Raw genomic sequence first — 25,232 nt, 5'->3', positions numbered from 1 at the left:
TGATGTTTTCGAGTGCCAATGACGCTAAGCTAGCGCGCCTTCCGCTTAGTTCCCCCCGCCATTCGGCCAAGGAAAGAACAACCATGTCCACAAACGATGCAATTCAAGACGAAGTCACCTCACTTAACGCCATCTTTGACGAGGGAACCTTGTCAGCCCTAGATGAAGACGCAAGGTTATACAGTTTGCGACTACCGTCGCTCCCATCGATAACTCTCCGTATAAAGTTTCCTGCAGACTATCCGGATGCGCCACCGTCGGTGCTAGGCACCCAGAGCGTGGGACAGGATGTTCCCAAGGGTATGGGTAGCCGGGCTGTCGACGTAGTGAGAGACGTTCTGGCAAAGGTTTATCAACCGGGCGAGGCGTGCATCTACGATTTGCTTGAAGAAGCAAGAGAAGCTCTGGAGCAAGCGGAAGAGCAGGGAGATATCCAATTACACGACCAACATGATGACCAGCACGTGGAGGATGAGGATGTTTCTCGTATGCCACATGACCCGGCCATCGATCTTGGACCGGAACCACCGTGGATCGTAGCACCAGCCCTTACCGAGAAGAAATCAGTCTTTTTGGCTCGCGTAGCACCAGTATCATCGCCTGCCCAAGCCAGACAGTATGTTGAGCATCTCCTAGCGACAGACAAGAAGGCTGCTCGTGCAACTCACAACATGACCGCCTGGCGGATCAAAGGCCCGAACGACACGAGTTATCAAGACTGCGACGATGATGGCGAGACTGCCGCTGGATCTCGCATGTTGCATTTGATGCAGTTGATGGATGTTTGGAACGTCATGGTCGTCGTCACAAGATGGTATGGCGGTATACACTTGGGTCCTGACCGCTTTCGCATCATCAACACTACAGCAAGAGAGGCATTAGTACTGGGTGGCTTTACAAAGGAGGGGAAAGAGGGCGACACGAAGAAGAAAGGCAAGAAGTAGAAGAAACACAATGCATACTCGCTGTGAGACTGCTACATCACCTCTGTAACCCTGGATGCCATTCACATTCACGTTCCCGGTCCAATGACATGCCGAACCTATAGCAGATGGTCCTCGATAGCATTCACTTGGCCGTCAAGAACACACAGCCCATTAGGTTATTCACAGTGACTATGACAGAGCCATCACGATTGACCTTTCATCCTACTTTACATCAATATCGGTTTCCAGTCACCATTACACGCAAGCTCCCATGCCTCTATAAATTGCACCACTTTCGTATTTCTTACTCACCCAACGACTAGAACACAGCCTCAAATACAGCTCACGGAACAATCAACAACCCAACTCTGCAAAATTCTTCTGACCACAGAAGACTTCCAAATGTCCAATCATCTATACGACGGCATGGACTCTCGTAGTCACGCTTCTCCTGGATTCCGTGGACCGGGCCACCGTCTTTTTGGTGGCTACTACAGCCATCGAGCCTCTCAAAGTAGCAGCCGGGAATCTAGATGCCCCCATCAGAATCGCGGTCACTCCGCAGTGCATGCTACTCATGCCCCCCCACCAGCAAACTCATATTGGTATCTTCGATGACCATAGCGAGTACAACGGTTTCCAAGGCTACGGCAATCACACGCAGAACAACCCCATGCATGCACTTGCGGAAGCCATGGCGAATCTTGATCGTACGCTCGGCGGAGGACGACAGGGTCACGGAAACGGCATGTGCATCTCTCGTGGTCCAGGTTTTCCCTTTGGCCAGTGTGGGCACAACCATGTTCCTGACATCAGCGGACTTCACATCAGTGGATTCGAGGAAGCCTTCAGCCACCCCATCTTTGCTGGACATCGTGTCGCTACTCAGCCTAGCTACACTCTTTCCAACTCCGTCCCAGTTTCGCGTCCTTCTCATGGCCGTCTCCCCCTTCAACACCCTATCGGTCACACATCCCACCAAGGCTTTGGACCAGGCGACTACCTCCCTTTGGACGTCCATCCAAACCAGCCACCGGAAGATATATACGGCCTGGGATCCATACCATACGGCTACTTCCCCATCGAATTCGACCCCGTGCCACTAGAAGAAGACATGGGGCCCACTGAGAGCAGCGAACAACGGGTAAACCGCTTCATCGCACACCATACTGAGCCTCTTAGTTCCACCAATACTACAAGCACGACAAACACAGATTGCCCCATCTGTATGGAGAATGCGGATGCTCATCCCTGCGTGAAGATCAAAGGTATCGCAGGCTGTGAACACATGATCGGTCGAGATTGTCTCAAGGAACTACTTAGTCGACAGGCAGATGACGAGAAGACATGTCCTCTTTGCCGAGCGACGTGGCTAGGCGAAAACGGTTTGTGGCAGGACTCGGAGCAGTGGCGTAGGCGAACTGGTCGTAGGGGCCAAGGTGTTTCTTCTAGTCGTCGTGATCGTATGGTTGGTGGCACGGAGCGGTTAGCAGGATTGTTGCGTAGCGCAGAGGGTCAAAGGCGTAGGCGTTATGACTGAGGCGTCTTGAGTTTAAGCGTGGGCTATGGGAAGAGAGGAGCGAGCTGATAGCTTTGGCGGAGTAGCTGGTGAACAACGTGTAGTCGTTAGCAGAGCGTTACTACACTATACCTTTCTTTTTGGTTTCGAGACAGAAGGCGTAGGCTCAGCATATAGTCAGTATATAGCTTTTTTTTTCTTTTCGATTATAGAGGACAGTGATACCACGTGTTTTGCAAAACAATGCCCGTAATTTTTGAGCTTTATTGAGGTACCATGAAACTTGCAGGCGAGATGAGGAAGAAATACAGTGAATGCATACCAACTATTTCAGGGAAAGAGGAGAGAGATGCCAGACCATAAGAAATCATACACGTTTTGCCCAAACACTCGTCAGAAGTCTATTGTACGTGTCCAGACTCAAATCGATGCTTCGAAGCATGCCGACCGTTATTCGTAACTCGGAACATAGGAAGCCCGAGAATATGCACTACACTAAGAGCGTAGCATAGTAGGGTGAGGAGAAGGCGAGCGCCCTCTGAGCATCGGCGTACTAGGCTTGAGCATGGGGCTCGCCGTAGCGCTCAAAGCATCCAAACTCAGCTTGCTAATGGCGTCGAGGTTGCCCTGGACATCGTCCTCTGTGAGATCGAGCATCAGGCGAAGTTCGTTCGCCTTCAACGGCTCTCCCAGTCCCACCATCAACTGTTCCCCGTCCTGAGAGCCCGGTACGTCATAGTAGTACCACCTGTACCCGATGTCTTCCAGCTTGTGTGGCTCCACAGGCGTTGTGATCCTCGCCGCAACGCGCCGTACATCCATTCCAAACACGCCTGATATAGATGGCTCGGTGCCGATATCACCCAAGCTACCTTCGGATCTACCACGTAAAGACCCAGGGACTTTGGCGCCCTTTTCGATGGGCGTTTCGTTGATGCGGTTGGATGCGCCTGCGTCGCGCAATTTGGCGCGCTTGAAGGTTGCGTTCTTGAGCTCGGTAAGGCCAAGGACGATGTAGAGTGGCTTGCCCGCCTTGATCTGTTCGGCCATCCAGACCCGTGCTTCGGGGTCGTTGCACACAGCCTGGAATGCCAGTGATGACGACTGCGTGGTTCGTTGTATCATTTGCTCTGCCTTGACAGTGAGCAGATTAGGCTGTCTGTATATCCTTCCCAACTCGAATCTCGCGCCATAGTTTGTCGTGAATCGGCCTTCGGCATCGACGGAGTAGAGGTCTTTGTAACGAAGCTGGATATGGAAGTCATTCAGATCGTCAACCTCTGCATGTGCTTTATCGGGGTAGAAGGATTCGCGTTCTGGGTGTAGCGGCTCTGTGACCAGCTGGCCGACGACCAGGGAGTCTGCGGGGAGAGGCTTCGGAAGGAGCGCGTTCTGCACCATTGTTGCGAACCTATGGGTTCCTAATGGTTATGTGGTGAGCGATGTTTGGAGTGATCCGGAGTAAGGTTACGTGTTAGCTATCGATCCTCAGGGGCAAGGTGAAGCCTGAGCAAAAGTATGGTGAGAGCCCCATGGCTGCGAATCAGAGGGCTGCGTCAGACCCTGTGGCAGGTGCTTGGCTAATCTGGCTAGTAGGTACTACATGACTTCACGTTCGCAGCTGCGACATTGATATTGGATCGAATATTGTGTGCCCAGCCAGATACAACACTGTAGGTTTCTATTGAGATGGAATGTGAGGTTTGGCCGATGGTGAGTATCACGTGCCAACGCGGTATCGGAGAAATGAAATCCCATTGCCCATGTCCGGGACCGATGGGAGAAATGACAAACCAGATCAGCTTGCGGCGGATACCGGCAACGTCATGTTCATTGTCACTAAAGCCCCAATGTATCTGCGCGACAGATCATCGATGGCTGGTAGGCAGCTTCTACCCGCGTGGAGTTTTCATGGATGCGCGGTTCTCCTTCGGCCGTACAACATCACTCACGCTCTAGGCTGGCATTTCCAAGGTTTCTACTACAGATCGGATCCGCTTGATGCGTTTCAATATGCGCAGAGATTCTCGGAGCTGCTACCATGTTCGCCTGCAGCTACATGCAGGGTTCATCAGAGACTTCAATCATGATCGAACAGACGGCTGGTCTATTAAGTCTGATCAGGCTTGGACGCAAAGGCAGAAAGAGCTGAGTAACGATTACTGTGTCTTCAGCCTAGCAGGCACAACGACTTGACTAGTCAAGATCGGTTTGGTTGTACGTGCATCAGCTCTCGACGTAGCACAAGGGGCGGGGCTAGCACCGTGGCAGCTTCAGACTGCACCAACAGCCTAGATACGAGGGTTGTCACGGCCAAATGTCTTTGTCAAAACTGTAATCGCTGACAGCGCATGTCGTGTATCAATCGTGGGGTTCCACTTTGGGAACATGCGACAGCTCGAGAAGACTCAGCCAGACCCCGCGGAGACTGTATGTAAAGCGATTAGGTTGTACGATTGAAAAGACATCCACGAAATCGACGGAAATGATAATAACGCGTGGGAAGAAAAAGCAAAGAGATGCGATGCGATGCGTTCACGCGCCGGAGCATTCGAAGACAAGGCCCAAGCTCCCATAAGGCAAGCTAAAAGAGGGGCAGGAACGTCACAGCAACCCACCACACCCCCGTCGGTCGCTAGGATCTCAGCGGAATGGTGAAGCCAGACTGTCCACATTTCGATCCAATTGACGAATCAAACTCAGAGACATGACGTCCGACGGCTCCTAGAACGAGCCACACGTCACTGTCGACCCAGCGCCCCTCACTAACCACTAATGCGTGAAGCTGTCCATCAAGTCTTTTCAGCTGGTGAAGAGTACTTGAACCCCTCCGTGCCCCTCCAGATCAGCCTTCATCTTCATATCCCATCACACTCAAACTCAATTCTCAATTCATATAACCCAAACCTCTTTACCCTCTTCATAACCCCGCCTAATCGCCACAATGCCCATCAGCGTTCCCCAAGCTACCGAGCTCAAGGACCTCTTCAGCCTTAAGGGCAAGGTCGTCATTGTCACTGGTGCCTCCGGCCCTACTGGTATTGGCACAGAGGCCGCCCGAGGATGCGCTGAATACGGTGCCGACCTTGCCATCACCTACAACTCTCGCGCCGAGGGCGCCGAGAAGAACGCAAAGGAGATGAGCGAGAAGTACGGCGTCAAGGTCAAGGCCTACAAGTGCCAGGTCAACGAGTACGCTCAGTGCGAGAAGCTCGTCCAGGACGTCATCAAGGACTTTGGCAAGGTCGATGTCTTCATCGCCAACGCCGGAAAGACTGCCGACAACGGTATCCTCGACGCTACTGTCGAGCAGTGGAACGAGGTCATCACCACCGACTTGACCGGTACCTTCAACTGCGCCCGTGCTGTCGGTCTCCACTTCCGTGAGCGCAAGACTGGCTCTCTCGTCATCACCTCCTCCATGTCCGGCCACATTGCCAACTTCCCCCAGGAGCAGGCCTCCTACAACGTTGCCAAGGCTGGTTGCATTCACCTCGCCAAGTCGCTCGCCAACGAGTGGAGGGACTTTGCCCGTGTCAACTCCATCTCCCCTGGATACATTGACACTGGTCTTTCCGACTTCGTTCCCCAGGACATCCAGAAGCTGTGGCACTCCATGATCCCCATGGGCCGTGATGCCAAGGCTACTGAGCTCAAGGGTGCCTACGTCTACTTTGCATCAGACGCCTCATCCTACTGCACTGTAAGTTCATCTACTTGTATCCTACTATTCTCAAATACTAACGATTTCAGGGTTCCGATCTCCTCATCGACGGTGGTTACTGCGTCAGGTAAACGTATCGTTCCGGAAGGAAGACACGAGCGGGGAAATATAATAATGAATAACATAATGCCGGAAGTCTTGTGTCCGTGTAAATAGCATCGAGACATCAATAAAGCTTCGCAGGTTCTACATCACAATCGATTCATCATACGCTGTCGTGACGTTATCTTGTCTCTCGTTGCTTACAGCTCACAGCCCCTCAAGTGCACAAAGCGCAAACTTTTGTACAGTTGCACGGTATGTTCTGTTCACCAAACACTGATAAGGCTAAAGCCCCAGGGACGTGCGAATCGGCTGCGCACCCCCGCAGTTTCGCGTGCGAGTCAGCATCATCATCGCTCAGCCGCGGCATCTCAACTCCTCCACCATACGGTCCGACACATTTGTTACATATACTCCTCATTCCTTCCAACATGCCTCGCAACACCAACAAGCGAACACGATGGCGAACCCCAAGCCCCAGACCACGTCACCTCTTCCTTCCGTAATGGAGCCTCAAAAGAAGGACACCTTCGGCAACCTTGCTCCTTGGAGTGAACCGTCGTGGTACTCCTCTCTCGCATCTCCCTACTACAACGAATCACACAAGAAACTACGCAATGTGGTTCGCACATACATCGATACAAACATAAAGCCATACATGCTAGAATGGGAGGAGGCCGGCGAGGCTCCCGTGCAAGAACGACGCAAATGGGCACAGACTGGCTTTGCATTCGCGGATGTGCCGGAACCGTATCGCCCGCGTAATGTACCAGGGCCAGCGGGTATACCAGTTGCCGACTTGGACTTGTTCCACTTGTTGATCATGACGGACGAGAATAGTAGGATAGAGGGAGGTGTGGGCATCGCGTTGGGCGGTGGAAGTGTGATTGGTGTTCCGCCAATCGTACATCATGGGACTGAAGAGCAGAAGAAGAAGTGGTTACCAGGTCTATTTACCTGGGAAACAAGTTTCTGTCTGGGCATTACTGAACCAGGTGGTGGGGTACGTATGCGTCTTCTTCCCTGGTGGGGAGGATGAGAGAAGAATGCTAACTTGATTGTGCAGTCTGACGTCGCAAACCTGCAAACCACCGCAAGGAAGACTGAAGACGGACAATTCTACATCGTTAACGGCTACAAAAAGTGGATTACTGGCATGCCATGGGCCACCCACATGACTACCGCCGTTCGCACTGGCGGGCCCGGAGCCAGTGGTATCTCCGTCCTCGTCATTCCCACCGACTCACCCGGACTCACACACCGTCGCATACCCAACTCCGGCCAGAAAGGCGGAGGCGCAAGTTTCGTCGAAATGGACAACGTCCGCGTCCCTATCTCAAACCTCATCGGTAGAGAAAACGAAGGCTTCCGCATGGTAATGACAAACTTCAACAAGGAACGCTACATCATGAGCATAGGCTGCAACAGAAAAGCGCGCACCTGTCTGAGCGAATCCTTCCAGTACGCACACAAGCGGCACACCTTCGGCAAGCCCCTCATCTCCAACCAGATCATCGCACATAAACTCGCTACAATCGGTCGGTATGTAGAGAGCCACTGGGCATGGCTAGAGCAACTCGCATACCACATCCAACAATCCCCTCTCGGTTGGCAGGACCCTGAGATCGCGGGCCAGATCGCCTTGTCCAAGGTTCACGGTGGTCGTATACTTGAGATGGCGAATCGAGAGGCGCAGCAGATATTCGGTGGTGCGGGGTATCAGAAGGGTGGACCTGGTGCCATTGTCGAGCAGATTAGTCGCGATTTGAGGATGATGGTTGTTGGTGGTGGAAGTGAGGAGATTATTGCGGATCTGGCTCTCAGGCAAGAGACGGCACTTGCAAAGAAACGGGGATGGAAATTGTGATTGGACATGCACAGTGTATGAGTGTGCTATATATTTTATTGGAAATATGGAATATCGTAACCTCAAATCTGGTCCATGGCCTTCCTACAAGCACAGCGCAAGATCCTTACGCCGCATCATACATATCGCCCTAGTGGCCCCTCGGGCCATTGGGGGTGCAGGCGGGTCGTGCTACTGTAACAAAGGCTGGCAAAAACGCCACGCAGCCATGATGCAAGCCTCATTTCCCTCAGCACGCCACCTGATAAGACCTCGCAGGAATGCATCCCGAAAAGAACACACCTCCCTGAATAGACGCTGCCCAGGTCCGTGGAGATAGCAGCCACATATATAGAGCCAATAGCACGCTCCGTTATTGGTAGGTCTACAGAACTTGGAAGGCTGATGCGTGGGTGATACATCTTCAGCCTGGTTGAACTTGATATCTACGGATGTACAAAAGGATTGCTTACCCAGCTTTATGATAAGTTTTACGTGCTGTTACTACCTATAATCTTTGTATCGTCCACGAGGACCTGCACTTGATCGAAATGTGGTGCCAAAATTGTGGCAAAGAGCGCTCACACTACCACACAATGGGCTCTTCCAAAGCCAAATGTTGCCAAAAACGTCGAAGGCGCAACACAACAACAGCAACGTACTGCACATTCTGCGGTGTTAACAGACTCCAGGAGTCTGGTGTCTGCGATGTCCATTATGGCAACACACTTAGCACTCCAGGCATGAATCCACTGTTTGCTAGTCAGACATAGCACACGACTAACATGTTTTCTCACAGCTAGCCCTACTTACAGCGACGATTCATCGTCGTCTAGCCTTGCAAGCGAAGAGGGTGGTTATGCCACAGATCTCAGCAGCCCCAGCCCGAGTCCGAGTCCTTCTCCTACCTCCAGCCCATCATTATCGCCGAGCCCTACGCATAGTACATACGATCGGAAGCAATGTACATACTGTAAATTGTGGTTCGAAGGTGATTCGGAGTATAATGAACATCAGCGAGAAAATGAGTCGGGTTGCATGACGCACAAGGTGTGCTTCCCATCTAGTGACAATTATGAGCACGCAAAGACGAAGTATCATGACAGATGCTTTGTTCCGGGATGCGAGGATGAAGACGAAATGAGTGATGAGGATGTAGTTGAACACGTCTGGGAGGAACACACTACTAAGGGATAGTGGATGCAGGAGAGGTACGAGGCACAAGTCTAAGACCTCGCCTCTAACCAATACACTTTTCACAACAGGATGTTTATCGCAAGAACCGGAGAAATTGTTGTGGATAGAAAACTGTTTTGCCTAAGCCTTGTGTTTTCTTCCGTTGGAGATAACTAGGGGCATCAACAGTACACTCGTAGATAGGAAACGCTACGGATGGCGGGTCACACGCAATGTGTTGTTACGCGAAGCGCTAGTAGGGTTCTGCGTTGCCTTCCTACCTTTGTGCAATCCAGAACCTCATCTTATACACCACATCTTTCATGTGCCCGTTGGCGACGTATACCCAGTTAGATATTTTCACATCTCATATACAGTATCTGCTCACTACAGGCGGCCTTGTTAGCCACGTGTGCTGATTATACTCGCTCCCATCCGCAACATCTAAATACCCGCAGAACAAAATCACCTAATCACCACAATCACTTTGGAAGGCGCATTTGGATCCTTTATTTCTGAGCTTCCTTGTACGTTCACGCACCTCGTCTCCAGAGTGCAGATTCCAAAAAGCGCTACAGAATAGTCAGCATGTACGGTTCGCTTGTCACAATACCTAAATTTGAACATGTCACTCACAGTCCCTTCTAAGCTTTCAACGAGAGAGGCTCTAGTCCGGATCGTAGTGACGGAAGGAAACTGGAAAGAGAAGGGCACTAGTCAAACGCAACAGAAGCAGACTTACTTCATAACCCTCAAAGACAACGCACTCTCCGGTAAGGTTCTGTAGAGGCTTCTGCGGCATCGAAAATGAGCTCTACAGCCATGTCTTTCGAATCCAAAATCGCTCTGGCGTTGGGAGGATCCAACTGGCAGCAGTTACAGGGCGAAAGTACTGCGGAACCCACTCTTGAAGCCGAGGAATCCGAGGAATCCGATTCGGATGATGAAGAGGCCGGTATCAATATTACAGAAGAAGTCGTGATCGACCCCGTCAGAGCCAAGAAACAGCAGAAGAAAAAGGAGCGCTTCGATCAAAGCATTGCAAAAGATGCGGGAGAGATCTTGGAGACAATCGACAAGGACGCGCTCATACCAGTAGCGGAAAAGGTAGTCTGGGACCAGGATCCAGAATTGTTGTGTTGCTACAACTGGCAAGCTTCTGACGATGGAACGAATACGATCTTTGGTAAGTAGACTTCGACCTGCCGCCAGACACTTGGCAGGCAAGATGCCTTGTTCCTCTAAACTTACATACGTATAGTTCCGGGGGAGCCAGCAAAATGGCAACAACCACCCCTACCACACACATTGAACCCAGACAGTGGCTTCACATATAGTGACTACAACTACGCTCGCCAGCCGAGAAACCCCTACTTGCCAATGTTTCATGCGCTAAGCCTCATGGCACCAAACACCAATTTCCACGACGTCGATGTCCTCGCAGATCGAAACAACCTCCGTATCTTATTGGAATTCGCCCAAGGCAAGTCCAACGGGCCGTTCCGGCTCAATATCTACCTAGTCTTCAACACACTCGTGATAGTGCGGCGAGAATCACGATGGTGGAAACACTCCGACGGCAAGAGCTATGGCGTCAATTTCGAGAAGGACTTCACCCGGACAACAGAAGGTATGGAAGATGCAACGAGCCACTACCGCGCAATACGCTATTCCATGGGCCCCCTCAACGTCGTCTGTCGCTTCGAAGCAGACGCCTACGACGACGGCATCGTCCCCGACGACCTCACTCAAAGCGAAGCCGAAGCCGTAAGCGGAGCAAGCGGAGGCGGCCTCACCTCCAGACCACAATTCAAATACAACGCGCCCATCCGCGTCTTGCAAAAAGGCCACATCGTCCCCACTGCCCAGATGCTAGAGCTCAAAACACAAGCTTACCACCCAGAAGGAACGGGTCTCGTCCAATGCCAAGATCAACTCTGGTTCGGTCGAACTAGTTTACTCTTCACGGGGCCTTACGATAAAGGGACTGGGACTGTGAATCGTGTCAAGAGGGAAGATGCAACAGAGAGGGTGAAGAAGTGGGAGATGAATCAACAAGAATCATTGAGGAAACTCGTGGCGCTATTGGTTCACTTGAGGGACGTGCTAAAAAGGGAGCGTAGACACAATCGCGCGCTGGTTCTTGTGAGGGAAGGCAAAAGTGGGCCGATTGTACTGAGGACGATGGAGGAGAGGAGTACGGGTGTGGATAGAGAGATGCGGGAGAAGTTTTGGCCGCTGCCTACGCATGGGTATCGTGGAAGAGGTGGTGGGGGTAGGGCCGCTTTCAATGGCGGTGGTCCTCGTGGTCGTGGTGGGCAGTTTGTACCTCCTCCTGCTCAGGGCCGAGGTGACTTTGCTCCTTTGCGCGGTCGTGGAGGATCTATACCTGCTCAAGGTCGAGGAGGTTTTATACCTTCTCAGGGCAGAGGTGACTTTGCGCCTTCGCGTGGTCGCGGGTACTTCGCTCCCCCTCCTCAAGTTCGGGACCAGATTAGGTCCCAATCAGGTCGCGGTCGTGGTCAGTACGATACGAGTGCTTTGAATGTAGCACGTGGCCGAGGTGGTCGTGGGGGTAGAGGAACTCCAGATCGCGGCCGTGGCGGACCTAGCAGTTGAACGTATGATAAGATATGACCATTGTTTCAAAAAAAAATTGTTCGCAGACTGCGATGCCGACACCTTTTACTTGCAGCGAAGGACCGTGCCGTAGATTCGTACTCCCAAAGGTGACAACCGGGTTAATCTACAAGCGACATCACAACGTACCACAAAGTCGATGCTGAGACCAAATGAGGACTGTCACTAGAACCATCACATCCATTAAACACAGCATTTCACAGCAGAAAGACATTTGTTGAAAATATACTCTTGTATTATTCAAGCACAACAGGTGAGCAGCTAAGTGCTTGCGTGAAAGGTATCATAAGATAAGAAGAACCCATAACGCCCCATTCCATCGTATACACGTAACCAAGCGTGGACATCATCGTGACAGGCTAGCAGCAACGCCTTGAAGTAATGCAAACGCTAATTGGGTAGTCCAAGAATATGTGACGAAGAAACAGAAGAAGAAGTAGAAGAAGGCAGCAGCAGCAGTAAGCATCACTTATGATGCTGCAACAGGTACCTCACATAACTGTGACGTAGTCTCGACCGCAGGTACATCGATTGCAGCAGGTGCAGCGATAACCTCGGCTACTTCTGCTGTTGCTGTCTCTCCCTCAACTGTAGCAGGCACCTCCTCAACCTCAACATGGTTCTTCTTCTTCTTCTCCGGCGTCACACAACTAGCATCAAACTCCTTTGACAGACCGGATGGCTTCTCAATCCCAGCATCAACAGTAACATAAGTCGTTGAATCACAGCCCTCTGCATAAAACTCACTCGGCGCAAGATCGCCTAGCGGCTTCCTATCCTCATCCATAGCATCCTGGACAACCTTGCGCATGCGACGAGGTTGTTTGGCAGGCACATCGACTAGGATGTCAGTTTCGTAGCCATCGTCGAAGTAAGAAGCGTGGTTGCGCTTGCGTGTGTTTGCAGCAGCGAGGAAGTCTGGGGGCGGGACGTTTTCCTTGCCGCGGTCCTCGTTGCGGAATTTAGTCGCAGCGTCGTCGTCGGATGATATGTCTAGGACGGATGCGGAGTGTTCCATGAGGTTTGCGGCTTCTTGCTCGGGCGTGTCTTCGTGGATCTCGAAGAACCAGCTCTTGGGCATGCTGTCATCGAGGACGGGAGGTTGCTGGGCGGATGGTGTTGAGATGGGGGTGGCGGCTACAGTGGGGGCCTTGGGTGTGTAGGTCGATATTGAGCCGCTAAGGGCTGCGTCGATGGAGAAGGGCAGGCTGGGGCTGCTTTGGGTGAAGGATGGTGGGTCGACGCGTCGGAAGGGCGAGCTGGATGCGCGACGCTTAGAAATAGCATGGAGACGCTTGTTCTTTGGTGAGCCGCGGCTGTTGGAGATGGGCGTTGACTTGGCGGTGTTGGGTGATGAGAGTGCTTTGCGCACAGACGGGACGGAAGGCGTGGCATTGAGGCTGACACTGCTGGGCTTGACTGGCGAAGTGAAGATGGAGAAATTGGCCGGCTTGATGTATCCTGCGTCGCTGTGGTTGGCCGTCTTGGACTTCTTGGTTGGGCTGTTGAAGACGGAAGGGTCCATGTTCTCGGCATCGGCATCTTCGTAGATCTCGGGTGCGCGTTGGCGCTTACCCGTCGATGGCGTGGGAACTGACTTCAGACCCTGCGGCGACGTGAAGTTTGGCGAGACAGCTGTCACATACGCGTTTAGTGAATGTCATGGCACGTGGATTGAAGCTATTTACCATTTTGCCTGTTTTTCGCGCTCTGGAGTACTTGGAGGCGTGACGAGCCAATCTCGCCGAAGGGCTGGCGCGTAGAGGTGGCCATGGTAAAGACTGTCGAGAGTGTCGCGATAGCGATTGATATGATGTAGAAGTAGATATATCGGCCCGAAAAAGCGATTGATGCGATTGAGGTATCGGGGTTGTGGTGTTAAAGGTGATTGTCGTTGGGACGGAAGGTGCGAAAGGTGGGGTGGTGGTTATCGTATCTCGTTTGAGCCGGAGCGCGCGACTAGGTCCAAGGCAGCCAGACCAAAACAACAAGAACAACAACAACTGTCTCTTCGTCTCTTACAATGGTTAGAGAAAGTGAGAGTCAACGACAGAGAGCCTGAACACACTGAGTCAAGCCTGGAGAGAAAGAGTATGGGAAGAAGGATGTGCAGCTGGGTCACGAAGCTATTAGACCAGCACTTCAACGCGTCCCCAGTCTCCCTCGTACTTAGCGTGTCCATCACGCACTTAGGGGCCGCCTCCCACAATCGCGTCCGTCTTCTCCACTCAGACTAGGATCATGTGCCGAAACTATGACGGAAAACTGGTTTTAACCCTCGAAGCGACTTCATGCAATACAGGCTATTGGCTAGGAAGCTCCGGGTCCACCTGCAGTGTCACTTGCGCCACCAAAACGCGACTCTGCGCGCTCGCGATATAGACGTGAAGGACGTGAACTCTAGTTCGTTTTTTGCGCGCGTTGATCCTAGGCTATGCAGCGTGACTGAGGCAGCAGTACGTGCAGTAGAGACGCCTGTTTGAGGCATTCCGTATGTTGGTCTGCGGCTGCCAATTGTCACAGATATGTCATAGGTGGTTGGCGGCGGAGCTGAGGTTTGGACCATCTGCTGGTCCTTCGAGTATCGCGCGGCTTGCCGTTGGTGTTTCGACGCGCATATATATTCACGCGGGCTGCCTCTACAGAACGCGATGAGGCGGGATGCACGCGAATTTGCTACATCATGCAGGTAAGGCTGGGGTTTGTTGGCTCGACATGCTGACTGCCGACGTGCATGTTAATTGCTATGCAGCCCTTTTGTTGTAACAGATATTATGACCTCATGTCGAATGCTTTGCACGCTCACCATTAATGGCTTGGAGTAATTTTACGCGTTCTAGAAACTTATCCAGCATATCAGTTCATATTGCCGTGACTCCACTTGCTTTTTGTCCTTCGCGTTTGTACCGTCGCGCCATCCCTACTCCCAGCCCGCCGCCGCCGCCGCCGCCGCCGCCGCCTCAGCACTACTCAGCCTCGAGCTCTTGCTCCCCGCACGACTTCCCACTCTCACCGGAATATCACCCCAATCATCATTCAAATATGTCGCGTTATCCTCGTCGAATCCATTCGCATATTTTCCCTTGTCTTCATCTCCACCACCCCAGTCGTCACCATTGCCGTCATCAACACGAGCCTTCTCATTACTCCAGCTCTGTTCGCTGATGACACGACTACCAGGCCAACCCGCTGTAGCATCGGATCGATACGAGTCTCGAATTTTGTGGCTGGATTGATTACCACCCGCCCAACCTGTTTGACTATCTTCCCAGCCTGTAGTTTGTGCGTGTCTGCTGCTCCTGTGGCTCCCACGTGTACCCTGGCTATGGTGACTTCGATGGGAAGACTGTCGACTTGACAATCGGCTGTGGTGACCTAGAGATCCCCGCTCACTCCTTATGTCTACGACACTAACCTCACTAATTGATTTCCTTTTCTCGAAGCCATCCCACGTAGCATCGCTCGAGGGCCGTGTAGGACTACCAGAATGTACAGACGTAGGATTGCTGGCGTGTTGCTGAAACGTAGAGTGTTCAACATCTGTCCAGTTATGGTTATCGGCAGCTTTGAGTCTCTTGCTCCAGCTTTGTTCGCTAGGGGACTTGCTGCTTGCCCAGGTATGTGGGTGAGGTGTGCTGAAGCTCTTCTCGCTGTTCTTTTTGTTCCGCCCCCAGTCTTGAGTGCTGCTGCTCTTCACACTGCCTCCCCATCCAGTCACAACATACTCCTCTTTCTCTTCCGCGGAGATGTTGGCTGCATCTTCAACGGTAGGAGCTTTGTAGGTCGTATAACTCTTCACTGAAGCATTGTCCGAATCTTTCTTCGAATTTCGTGATTTGCCGCTCCTGCTAGTACCGTGCGACTTGTCGGTCTTATGTGATTGACTTGGGCTACTGGCTTTCCATGCACTTTCAAACTGTCCTCCATCCCAGAATTTCTCCGATACTGCCTTACTCGTCTCCTTAGCCGATGACAGCTCAGGGGACGGCCATCCTCCAGGCGGCGAGCGCACATTCGACGTTTTCTTCTCCTTGGTCCAAGAGTTCAACTCCGGAACGACGTCCTTGTGTCCACTTGAGCGCGGAGAGACATGCCTGAATCCCTCACTAATGGCCTTGATTGGGGCTTTCGGGACAATGTATTCGTATCCATCGCTCACTGATATAACCGGAGAAGTCACAGAAGTAGCTCTGCTAGAGGGCCAACCGCTCGCACCACCCGTCATCATGAAGCCCGTCGGCGACCCAATGTCTTCGCCGCCGGAAGGTAGGTAGCGATCTTCATACTCAGATTCTGGAATGGGTGTGAGTATTATGGGCGGTGAATGCTGTGATTGACGAGACTTCTTGTGTTTGTCCTCCTTTTGTCTTTCAGTCTTCTCTTTTCGGCTCTCCTTCGAGCGTTCATGCGACATACGGCAAGTGCGATGCTTCGGCAGAGACGGTGGAATCGAGCCTCGAACTGGGGAGCTTGGTTCGATAGTAGATGCTGCTTTGACCCAATGTTTTGGTTGCTCACTGCCAGTTTTTCGTGGACCAGAATCGAACTCGCCATCCTTATCCACGACAATGACGCGACCATTATCTGCTTTGATGACGAAAGTTCCCCATTGAGGTGGCATAGGAATTGTCACCGTGTCCTTCTTCGCCTGCTTTTGCTCTCCGACTATTCCATCCTGACGGCTATCGCGATTCGTTCTCTTGACCTCCAGTCTGCCCAGGCCTCGTATCTTCTCTAGATTCCGCTGTATGTCTCCACTGATTGCCTTTTGCACGTCGCCGTTCCACAATGTCTCCGCACCATGTTTGGGCCCCTTCAGCTTTCTCTGCTTGTAAAAACGTGTGTCGATTGGTCCAAAACCTGGGGCTGCTCCGAGTGGAAGGTGCATGTCTGCTCCGTCATCAACAAAACTGCCCGTATAGGCTGAGGTATCTGAGCCATTGCTGGCAATCCACTTGGCGATGTGACGCTGATCAAGGCCGCGAGGTATGCGCTTGGTGAAAGACCCGCCGTCATCGACAAAGGACTGGGGCGTTATGGAACTCATGTTCGCACTGTAGTCGCGTGATTGGAGTCCGCCAGAATCACATTTGGGAGGCTCGTAGAGATATGGACCACAGACCGAATGGCGATTCCGCCTCGCTGGTTTGCGAACTGCGGGGCGAATGAAGAAATGTCGGAGGGTCGCGGTAGACTTTGACGGCATTTTCACAATTGTGAAGCAGAGGTGAAGGTGAACAACTCTTTGGCCGATACACAAAATGACAACTAAACAACAACATGCACACCGCAGAGACATGATGGAAAGATATGATATACACACACATTGAAAGACTTGAAAACATCTACAGTGACACAGCACCCGTGCTGTCGATTGCTAAGATATCAGTGCGCACATCCAACAAACACCAACACGCGCCAGCACCGACTCTCCCGCTACCCTCGGAGCAAAGACAACTGAGTCAGATCATCAAATCACCTCCTACAGCTTCGCCTTCTCCCGCTTCTTTTCTTGTTCCCACTGTAACTGCACGTTCCGCATCTTGTACCAACTCCACGTACCAGCCATGAGCCCAAACGGTGGGAAGACCCAAAGCAGAAAACTCCACCATCGCGGGCTATTACTTCTAATGTCCTGCATGACTCTCTGTATCTCCTTCTCTAGATAGCTCCTGTCGTGATCATTCCAGACCACGACGCCATTCCCTGGACCTCTCCGCAGACATCGCTCAGCTTTCTCGCGCACGTCGCCTTGGCTCATAACGCGATTGCGCGCATCTTCTTCGGTAAGATGAGAGTCGCGATCTCGTAGGCGCTTTATTTGTATCGCGGGATCCGACACGCCAACGACGAGGATAGTACCACAGTAGCGTTCCCAGCCGCTTTCAAAGAGGAGAGGCACGTCTAGCACGACTGCCCAGTTGCCGCGTAGGTATGCCCATACCATCTGTCTGTACATCTCCTTCCGTACTGCAGGATGGACAATGCTGTTTAGTTTCTTTCTGTCGCGCTCCTTCTCTTCTCCGCCGCCAAAGACTCTCCGTCCAAGTGCTGGTCGGTTCAGCGGACGTCCTTTGGGCGTCGCATCGGGAAGGAGCAGGTCGGGTGTAGTAGGCAGGAAGTGCTCGACGATAGCATTGTAGCCTGGGGTGCCGGGCTCGACGACCTGCCGCGCGATGAGGTCGGCGTCTACGATGGGGAGAGAGTAGGGCGGCTTGGAGAGGATGGACGAGACGGTCGATTTGCCCGTCGCGATAGAGCCTGTGAGGCCGAGAAGGAGCATGGCGGATTGCTTCGATTGAAGTTTGCGTACCAGTAGAAAATGTTAGATGTTTAGTGATGCAAGCCCAGATTCTGGCTCTGAGCTGGTGTTGTTTGCTTCACATGGCGAGTGCATGAGAGATGGGATGACGATTGCGGGGAGCTGGGAGCTCGTACCTCGGAGGTGAGCATGGACCCCCCAACAGCACTACGAAGTCTTCAAGTTCACTCATACGAACGATAGTGGAATGCCATGGCCACGGTTTGATTCATGTGTCTACGGGGCCAGAATCGCAAGAAATTGACAAAGGATATCACTAAGCTGTTGCGCCCAACACCGTTCCTGGCCTCTTCCTCACTGTGATCCACCATTAGTCCGTTGCGGTGGAGGGTCAGGACGGACAAGATAGCATCCATAGAGCCCCGTCATCAGAACTAATAAAGCCTTCCTTCTCTGGCTCTACTCCCTCCTCTTCAGTTACATAACTCAAAGGCGAAGAAGATGGCTCGAACGCTTCGAAGACCGGTACGAAAACCGGTACCCTACCCTATAAATGCCCTTCTGTTAGCCACCTCAAAAGGAAAACATGTAGAGGGAGGAGCTCAGTCTGAGACATCTCCATGGTTCACAGTCTTCTTCAGTGGCTCAACAAGTTTGCGCGCGGGACGGAAAATTTGCAGCTGGTTGTCCTCAGCAGCGCCCATCATAAGCCAAGGGTCGTTCTTGTTCCAGTCAAAGTCGCAAATTCGGTTGGTGAAGCCACCGTGCATGAACAAGCTATTACATGTCAGTACGTGAACTAATGTCATGTTCGTGGTGACTTACAGCTCAGGGGGGCCATCTTCTGCCTCCTCAGCCGTCTGTTCAGAACCGATCTTGCTGAGATCCCACAGGCAGATGCGGCGATCGTAGCTGGAACTGGCAAGGATGGCAGCATCTTGCGGGTGCCACTGCAGACCGATGACATCTGAGGAGTGATTCTGCAGACTGTGTAGCTTCTTGTCGAAATTCCTCATATCCCAAATACCGACTGATTTGTCGGCAGAACCTGTCGCGAAAGTCCCTTCGAACTCGGGATGGAACGAGATGCAGTTGACTGCATCGTCGTGGGCCTCCTTCCTGTACAGTGCTTTTTTGTGTGTCTCCATACGAGTATCGATGACTTGCCAGGTAAGATCGTCGGATGCGGTACCAATAAGGAAGTTGTGAATCGGGTGGTATTGGACATCGTTGACGGTTGCGCTGTGAACATTGTATGTTGCGGTCGGGCTGATGGTCTTGTTGCTCTTGGAGAAGCCACTCTTGATATCCCATGTCTTAACTGTGGTATCTTCGTTACCCGTCACCAAGTGTCCCTCCTTCAGGGGACTCCAGCTTAACCCGAATCCCTCTTTGCTATGGCCTACAAGCTCTGCCTCGAACTTGATCGAATCGTCCTTTGGTTGCAGTGGGTGCTTGGTCCGGTCAAAGATAAGCACTTTGCCATCTACACACAACGACGCTATGATGTCGGGATTCTGAGGCTGGTAACGCGCCTTGTTGACCTCGCCGGGGTGGTTGATCTTCTGCACAATCTTGAAGTCAAAGGGTCGCTTCGCATTGCCGTGACCACCAATCTCTCCCCGCTCTTCGTTGAGCTCTGACAAGTCTGGGACGCGAAAGTCGGGTATCTCGCAATGCGCAATTTGGAGGTAGTTTTGCGCTTGATTCGAAGTGTGGGTTCCAAGAATGACGCGGTGCTGGCTCATGTTGGTGCCCTCTACAGGCTTCTTGTCGGGCAGCCATTGTGTAGTGAGCGTGGGCCACTCGAGTGCGCGACCGTATAGCATGTCATAGAGGAAGACGCTATTCTTCTTCCATATCTTGTACTCTTCATTGATGAGCTTTTGCTCCGTCTGCTCTTGGTCGTCCATCTCGCGGGAATCAAGAGCATCTGTCATGATTTGTTAGTGTCGGTTACCAGAAGAGGTCGAGGGTTTTGTGGTAAGAGTGCTTGTGGATATTCGGTAGCGAGCTGGTATGCTATGCGCCAACTGTGTCGGTGTGGTATGCAAAGCGAAGCTTGCTGCTGTTCTGTGTAACAATGTTGCGAACCATATTCGCAACAAGTAAACAAACTTACCGCTCATAGTCTCGTCCATGGTGAAGGTGGAGTTGTGCTAAAAGCTAGAGGCGAAGTGGGATATATGGGATCTCGAAGTGTGATGCGTAGAAGCTACGGCGCACGACGCGCTCCCAAAGTTCGCGTTTGGACCAACCCCGATGTCGATCCATTAGCGCCCCACTTGCTTGGCAGTCGCCGCCAGCATATCTATTGCGTCTATGACCAAGACTCCGATTCTTTGAAGACCCCAGCGTCGAGAACCAACACCCTATACTCTCTCTCGCCCTCTCGCCTACAGCGCCTTTGCGCGCTTCTCTCTATTTCCGTATTCCTCCCTGTCGCCCACTTTGTGACTCTCAGCCTCGCCACTTGTACCTACAAGTCGCAAATCACAACCTATTCTCAGCTATTCCTAGATAGTAGCAGCAGTCATGGGTGTCCCCAAGTTCTTTCGATGGATGTCCGAAAGGTATCCAGGTATTTCGCAACTCATTGCAGAAAACCGCATTCCCGAATTCGACTGTCTCTACGTAAGTACTCTACTGTCGCATTAGATGCGCACAGCTGACAGCTATAGCTTGATATGAACGGTATTATCCACAACTGCACCCATAACGATTCCGACAGCGTCACTGCGCGCAAGTCCGAAGATCAGATGTTCATCTCCATCTTCAACTATATCGAGCATTTGTTTGGCAAGATTAAGCCCAAGCAGCTCTTCTTCATGGCCATCGATGGTGTCGCCCCGCGCGCCAAGATGAACCAGCAGCGTGCACGACGTTTCCGAACCGCTCTCGATACTGAAAAAGCTCGGGAGAAGGCTATCCGCGAAGGCGTAGAAATGCCGACGGAGGAAGCGTTCGACAGCAACTGCATTACGCCAGGTACTGCCTTTATGGCGAAGCTCACGCAGCAGCTCAAGTACTTCATCAACAAGAAGGTCTCAGAGGACATAGACTGGCAGGGCGTGGAAGTCGTGCTGTCTGGTCACGAAGTCCCTGGAGAGGGAGAGCACAAGGTCATGGAGTACATCCGTCAGGCCAAGGCACAGCCAGGATACGACCCGAACCGTCGCCACTGCCTGTACGGTCTAGATGCCGACCTGATCATGTTGGGTCTGCTCAGCCACGACCCCCACTTCAGCTTGCTGCGTGAGGAGGTGACGTTTGGTCGCCAAAGCCAAACCAAGTCAAAGGAGCTGGAGCATCAGAACTTTTACCTCATGCATCTCAGCATTGTTCGAGAATACCTGGAGCTCGAATTCCAGGAATTAGAAGAGCCTGGAGCTCTCAGCTTCCCATTCGACATGGAGCGTGTTATTGACGATTTCATTCTTATGGCTTTCTTTGTTGGTAACGATTTCCTTCCCAATCTTCCACATTTGCATATCAATGAGGGCGCCTTGGCCCTCATGTTCAACGTCTACAAGACTGTCCTACCCAAGGGTAAAGGATACATCAACGAGGAGGGTGTCATCAACATGGAGCGCTTGGCTATCTTGTTGGATGAACTCTCAAACATCGAATACCGTCATTTCGAATCCGAGAATGCCGACGCTGCTTGGTTCAAGGGCAAGAAGCTTGGAAAGGAGGATGTAATGGCGAAAACGGCGAAACGAGGCACAGTTGTCATGACTACGCAGCAGCAAGAACTGTTTTCCAAGGTGAAGAGCTGGCTAGGTAATTACTTGGAAAAGAAAGATCAAGCTCCGCTGGATCTTCCGGTATCTCTTGGAGCAGAGGATCGAAAGTTCGTTCAGGAACTTGCCGACAAGTTGCATCTCCCCTGGAAGAGCGTCCAAAATGATGATGGCGACCGTCACATCCAGATTACAGCTCCACCCAAGCTGGTTGAAGGCGATTCGGACGACGAGGATGAGATGGATGACGAATCCACGAAAGCGATCGTACGCGTCGTACAAAAGTACGAACAAGCCAAGATTGTTGACATCTCGCCTGAAGACGCTCAATCGGAGATGCAGAAGAAATACGACGAGAAGTTCGACGCATGGAAGAATGACTACTACAAGAGCAAGTTCGATTGGGATCGCAGCAATGAGGAGGAGCTTCGCAAACTGACGGAAAACTACGTCCAGGGATTGCAATGGGTTCTCTTCTACTACTACCGTGGAGTAGCGTCATGGCCATGGTACTATGGCTACCATTACTCGCCTATGATTTCCGACGTCAAGCGAGGTCTGAAGGCGGACATCAATTTCAAACTCGGACAGCCGTTCAAGCCGTTCCAGCAGCTGATGGGTGTCTTGCCTGACCGTAGTAAGAGTATCGTACCGAAAGCCTACCACCCTCTCATGACAAACGAGGACTCTCCGATCATTGACTTCTATCCCCGAGACTTCACTCTGGACATGAACGGAAAGAAGCAGGACTGGGAGGCTGTCGTGAAGATTCCGTTCATCGAGGAGGACCGTCTGCTTAAGGCTATGGCAACCAAGGAGAAGGATCTAACGCCGGATGAGAAGCAGCGTAATTCATTTGGTGTTTCGTTGAAGTTCACTTACGCTAAGGATCTGGATTTCATCTACCAGTCATCTCTGCCAGGCGTATTCCCGGACCTTCCCCACTGCAAGTGTATCGAGAACATTTTCGAATTGCCCACCATGGAAGGACTGGAATACTACATCGGTCTCGTAGACGGCGTCAAGCTAGGAGCTGAGGCACTGGCCGGCTTTCCCAGCTTGAAGACGTTGCCGTTCCACGGCAAGCTTGAGTTTGCAGGCGTCAATGTTTTCCAACAGGACAGTCGAAACGAGAGCATGGTTATCACACTACTGGATACAGAACCACGACAGTCCGTCTCGCATGCACAGGCAAAGCTCGGCAAGGCGGTTCATGTTGGCTACCCATTCCTACATGAAGCAAAGGTGGTGAAGGTATCGGATGAGTTGTTCGACTACGTTCTGCCTGAGAGCGGTGATTCTCCTGCACCTGTTGCTATTCCCCATGGACCGCAAGAGATCTCCAATTGGAAGAAGACGGCGAACCGTATCGAAAATCAGTACAGCAAGCGCCTTGGTATCAACATTGGAGAGATTGAGTCAATCGTGCACGTAGAAATGCTCAAGGGACTTAGGAAGACCGACGAAGGAGCCACCATCAAGGAGTACGGAGAGGTCGCTGGGCTACAAGTAGAGTATGCGACCCAAACAGTTGTAGACGATGTTTTCAGCCCAGATGCTCGCTTTTTGGAGAAAGAGGCTTTGCCCATCGAGGAAGAATTTCCCGAAGGAGCCCGTGCATTCTATCTAGGAGACTACGCCTACGGTCGCCCCTTGCAAGTCGTCAGCCATGCCGACAACAAGGCCACGATCATGGTCGCCAAGCTAAAGAAGCAAGAGCCACACTTCGGACGTGAAGTTGTCAGCATGGCTGAAAGGTCCACACCGTATGTTCCATCCTACGTTGTGGCAAGACAACTGAATATGCCGCCGCTCGCACTATCAAAGCTCACGTCCTCTTTCAATGTCAACTCAAGTGGTCTCAAGCTCAACCTGGGCTTGAACCTCAAGTTCGAGGCGAAGAAGTTGAAGGTTTTGGGCTACTCTCGCAAGTCGCCCAATGGGTGGGAGTATAGCCAGAAGGCCATGGAACTCTTGGCTCAGTATATGATCAAGTTCCCAGAGTTCGTTGCTGCCATTATCAACAATCCAACGGGCGATGGATGGGAGGACACGGACTTTTATCCTCCCGAGGTTGCGAAGCAGAAGGTCAAGGAGATTGGAGCCTGGCTGAAGAGTGTCCAGACCAAGAACTTCGAAAAAGTACCCCTGGACGCAGAGCAGCTCGACTCCGACACAGTCAAGCTTATTGAGCAAGCCGCCGATGCCAACTTCCCTCTCACCCAAGACGTGGAGCCCAAGACAGTTACAAAGGTGCCACGTGTCGCCCTGCTGAAGCCGTCTGACGCGGAGCAGCGCCTGGGACACCAGAACTTCAGCATTGGCGATCGAATCGTCTATGTTCAAGACTCTGGCAGAGTACCAATCGGATCGTCAGGTACTGTGGTTGGCAAGACCCGTACCGCACGTGTTTTGTTACTGGACGTTGTCTTCGATGCGACTTTCATGAGTGGTACCTCTCTCGGAGACCGTTGCTCTCCGTTCAGGGGGTCAACTGTCCCTGCCACTGCGGTCGTCAACATGACAGATCAGCAGGTTGTCCATTACTCTAGTGCCGCAGCCGCCAGGCGTCCACAACAAGCGCCTACGTCATACAATATGCCCCGCTACGGTGCTCCTGGAGGTCCCGGGCTAGTTCCCGCGGGCACGCCACCACCTCTTCGTGGCTCATACCGAGGAGCTTTCGGAGGCGCCAACGGACGTGGCGGAGGCATGGCACCACGTCAAAGCCCTGGACCACAGCAACCTCAAGGACAGCAACAGACACTACCAATCCACGGCGGACCTCCTCGTGGTGGTCGCGGGGGCCGGGGCGGATTCGCTCCCCGTGGTGGACAAGCAAACGGCCAACCCTCTCAAGACCAGAACCAGGTTCCCAATGGTGGCAACACTCGTGGTAACCTACGAGGTGGCTCTACTGACTTCGTTCCCCGTGGGCGAGGAGGAGGCTTCAAGGGTCGCGGCGGTTTCACTGTTATCGACAACACTGACCCCGCTGAAGGAGTTGTGCCCAACAACCCGAACTTCCAGCCGCGAAACTACTCGAACGTACCGCCACCGGCCAATCTAGACGGTGGACGAGGTAGAGGACGAGGTCGTGGTCGTGGCGGTTTCCGTGGACGCGGAGGGCCAAGGGGCGGCGCGCCACCTGCTGCCTAGTAGACTCTTCCTCACAGTACATTTCAACATCTATTTGGTATTGATTGAGCGTTTCACAAAGCATGTTAGCGTGGCGTTACGGCGTACAGCTCGACAATAAGTTGGGAAATGCATAGATGATACCCATAGATGACACAGATGGATAGAGTTCAAGGCGATGTGGAGAAAGATGGTGTAAGATGGGTAGTGCGCAGG

The 25,232-nt window shown here is 52.3% G+C and overlaps 11 protein-coding genes across 11 annotated transcripts; 6 read left to right on the top strand and 5 right to left on the bottom strand.

The window, feature by feature from the left end:
* Positions 1–83: 83 nt before the first annotated feature.
* ALTATR162_LOCUS5590 (uncharacterized protein) lies at positions 84–944 on the top strand (the record flags this gene model as incomplete). Its single annotated transcript, XM_043313209.1, has 1 exon — positions 84–944. One exon carries the CDS (start codon positions 84–86, stop codon positions 942–944), a length of 861 nt encoding a protein of 286 aa, XP_043169144.1.
* Positions 945–1,503: 559 nt separating this feature from the next.
* ALTATR162_LOCUS5589 (uncharacterized protein) lies at positions 1,504–2,466 on the top strand (the record flags this gene model as incomplete). The annotated part of the gene is made up of 1 exon (XM_043313208.1): positions 1,504–2,466. The coding sequence occupies one exon, from the start codon at positions 1,504–1,506 to the stop codon at positions 2,464–2,466; it is 963 nt and encodes a 320-aa protein (XP_043169143.1).
* A 474-nt stretch (positions 2,467–2,940) lies between these two features.
* Positions 2,941–3,846, bottom strand: ALTATR162_LOCUS5588 (uncharacterized protein; the record flags this gene model as incomplete). Its single annotated transcript, XM_043313207.1, has 1 exon — positions 2,941–3,846. The coding sequence occupies one exon, from the start codon at positions 3,844–3,846 to the stop codon at positions 2,941–2,943; it is 906 nt and encodes a 301-aa protein (XP_043169142.1).
* Positions 3,847–5,389: 1,543 nt separating this feature from the next.
* ALTATR162_LOCUS5587 (uncharacterized protein) lies at positions 5,390–6,240 on the top strand (the record flags this gene model as incomplete). Its single annotated transcript, XM_043313206.1, has 2 exons — positions 5,390–6,148; positions 6,199–6,240. The coding sequence occupies 2 exons, from the start codon at positions 5,390–5,392 to the stop codon at positions 6,238–6,240; spliced, it is 801 nt and encodes a 266-aa protein (XP_043169141.1).
* A 431-nt stretch (positions 6,241–6,671) lies between these two features.
* ALTATR162_LOCUS5586 (uncharacterized protein) lies at positions 6,672–8,078 on the top strand (the record flags this gene model as incomplete). The annotated part of the gene is made up of 2 exons (XM_043313205.1): positions 6,672–7,214; positions 7,278–8,078. The coding sequence occupies 2 exons, from the start codon at positions 6,672–6,674 to the stop codon at positions 8,076–8,078; spliced, it is 1,344 nt and encodes a 447-aa protein (XP_043169140.1).
* A 1,780-nt stretch (positions 8,079–9,858) lies between these two features.
* ALTATR162_LOCUS5585 (uncharacterized protein) lies at positions 9,859–11,852 on the top strand (the record flags this gene model as incomplete). Its single annotated transcript, XM_043313204.1, has 3 exons — positions 9,859–10,006; positions 10,054–10,419; positions 10,495–11,852. 3 exons carry the CDS (start codon positions 9,859–9,861, stop codon positions 11,850–11,852), a joined length of 1,872 nt encoding a protein of 623 aa, XP_043169139.1.
* Positions 11,853–12,342: 490 nt separating this feature from the next.
* Positions 12,343–13,646, bottom strand: ALTATR162_LOCUS5584 (uncharacterized protein; the record flags this gene model as incomplete). Its single annotated transcript, XM_043313203.1, has 2 exons — positions 12,343–13,508; positions 13,562–13,646. The coding sequence occupies 2 exons, from the start codon at positions 13,644–13,646 to the stop codon at positions 12,343–12,345; spliced, it is 1,251 nt and encodes a 416-aa protein (XP_043169138.1).
* A 1,147-nt stretch (positions 13,647–14,793) lies between these two features.
* Positions 14,794–16,920, bottom strand: ALTATR162_LOCUS5583 (uncharacterized protein; the record flags this gene model as incomplete). The annotated part of the gene is made up of 1 exon (XM_043313202.1): positions 14,794–16,920. One exon carries the CDS (start codon positions 16,918–16,920, stop codon positions 14,794–14,796), a length of 2,127 nt encoding a protein of 708 aa, XP_043169137.1.
* Positions 16,921–17,355: 435 nt separating this feature from the next.
* On the bottom strand, positions 17,356–18,156 carry ALTATR162_LOCUS5582 (uncharacterized protein; the record flags this gene model as incomplete). The annotated part of the gene is made up of 1 exon (XM_043313201.1): positions 17,356–18,156. The coding sequence occupies one exon, from the start codon at positions 18,154–18,156 to the stop codon at positions 17,356–17,358; it is 801 nt and encodes a 266-aa protein (XP_043169136.1).
* A 581-nt stretch (positions 18,157–18,737) lies between these two features.
* Positions 18,738–20,276, bottom strand: ALTATR162_LOCUS5581 (uncharacterized protein; the record flags this gene model as incomplete). Its single annotated transcript, XM_043313200.1, has 3 exons — positions 18,738–18,912; positions 18,961–20,068; positions 20,258–20,276. 3 exons carry the CDS (start codon positions 20,274–20,276, stop codon positions 18,738–18,740), a joined length of 1,302 nt encoding a protein of 433 aa, XP_043169135.1.
* A 394-nt stretch (positions 20,277–20,670) lies between these two features.
* On the top strand, positions 20,671–25,037 carry ALTATR162_LOCUS5580 (uncharacterized protein; the record flags this gene model as incomplete). Its single annotated transcript, XM_043313199.1, has 2 exons — positions 20,671–20,769; positions 20,817–25,037. The coding sequence occupies 2 exons, from the start codon at positions 20,671–20,673 to the stop codon at positions 25,035–25,037; spliced, it is 4,320 nt and encodes a 1,439-aa protein (XP_043169134.1).
* Positions 25,038–25,232: the final 195 nt, after the last annotated feature.

The sequence above is a fragment of the Alternaria atra genome, assembly GCF_907166805.1.
Source record: "Alternaria atra isolate CS162 genome assembly, contig: 25, whole genome shotgun sequence".
In the NCBI taxonomy this organism is placed as follows: domain Eukaryota; kingdom Fungi; phylum Ascomycota; class Dothideomycetes; order Pleosporales; family Pleosporaceae; genus Alternaria; species Alternaria atra.
Note: the sequence above shows the minus strand (reverse complement) of the source record. Positions and strands in the feature narration are given on the sequence as shown.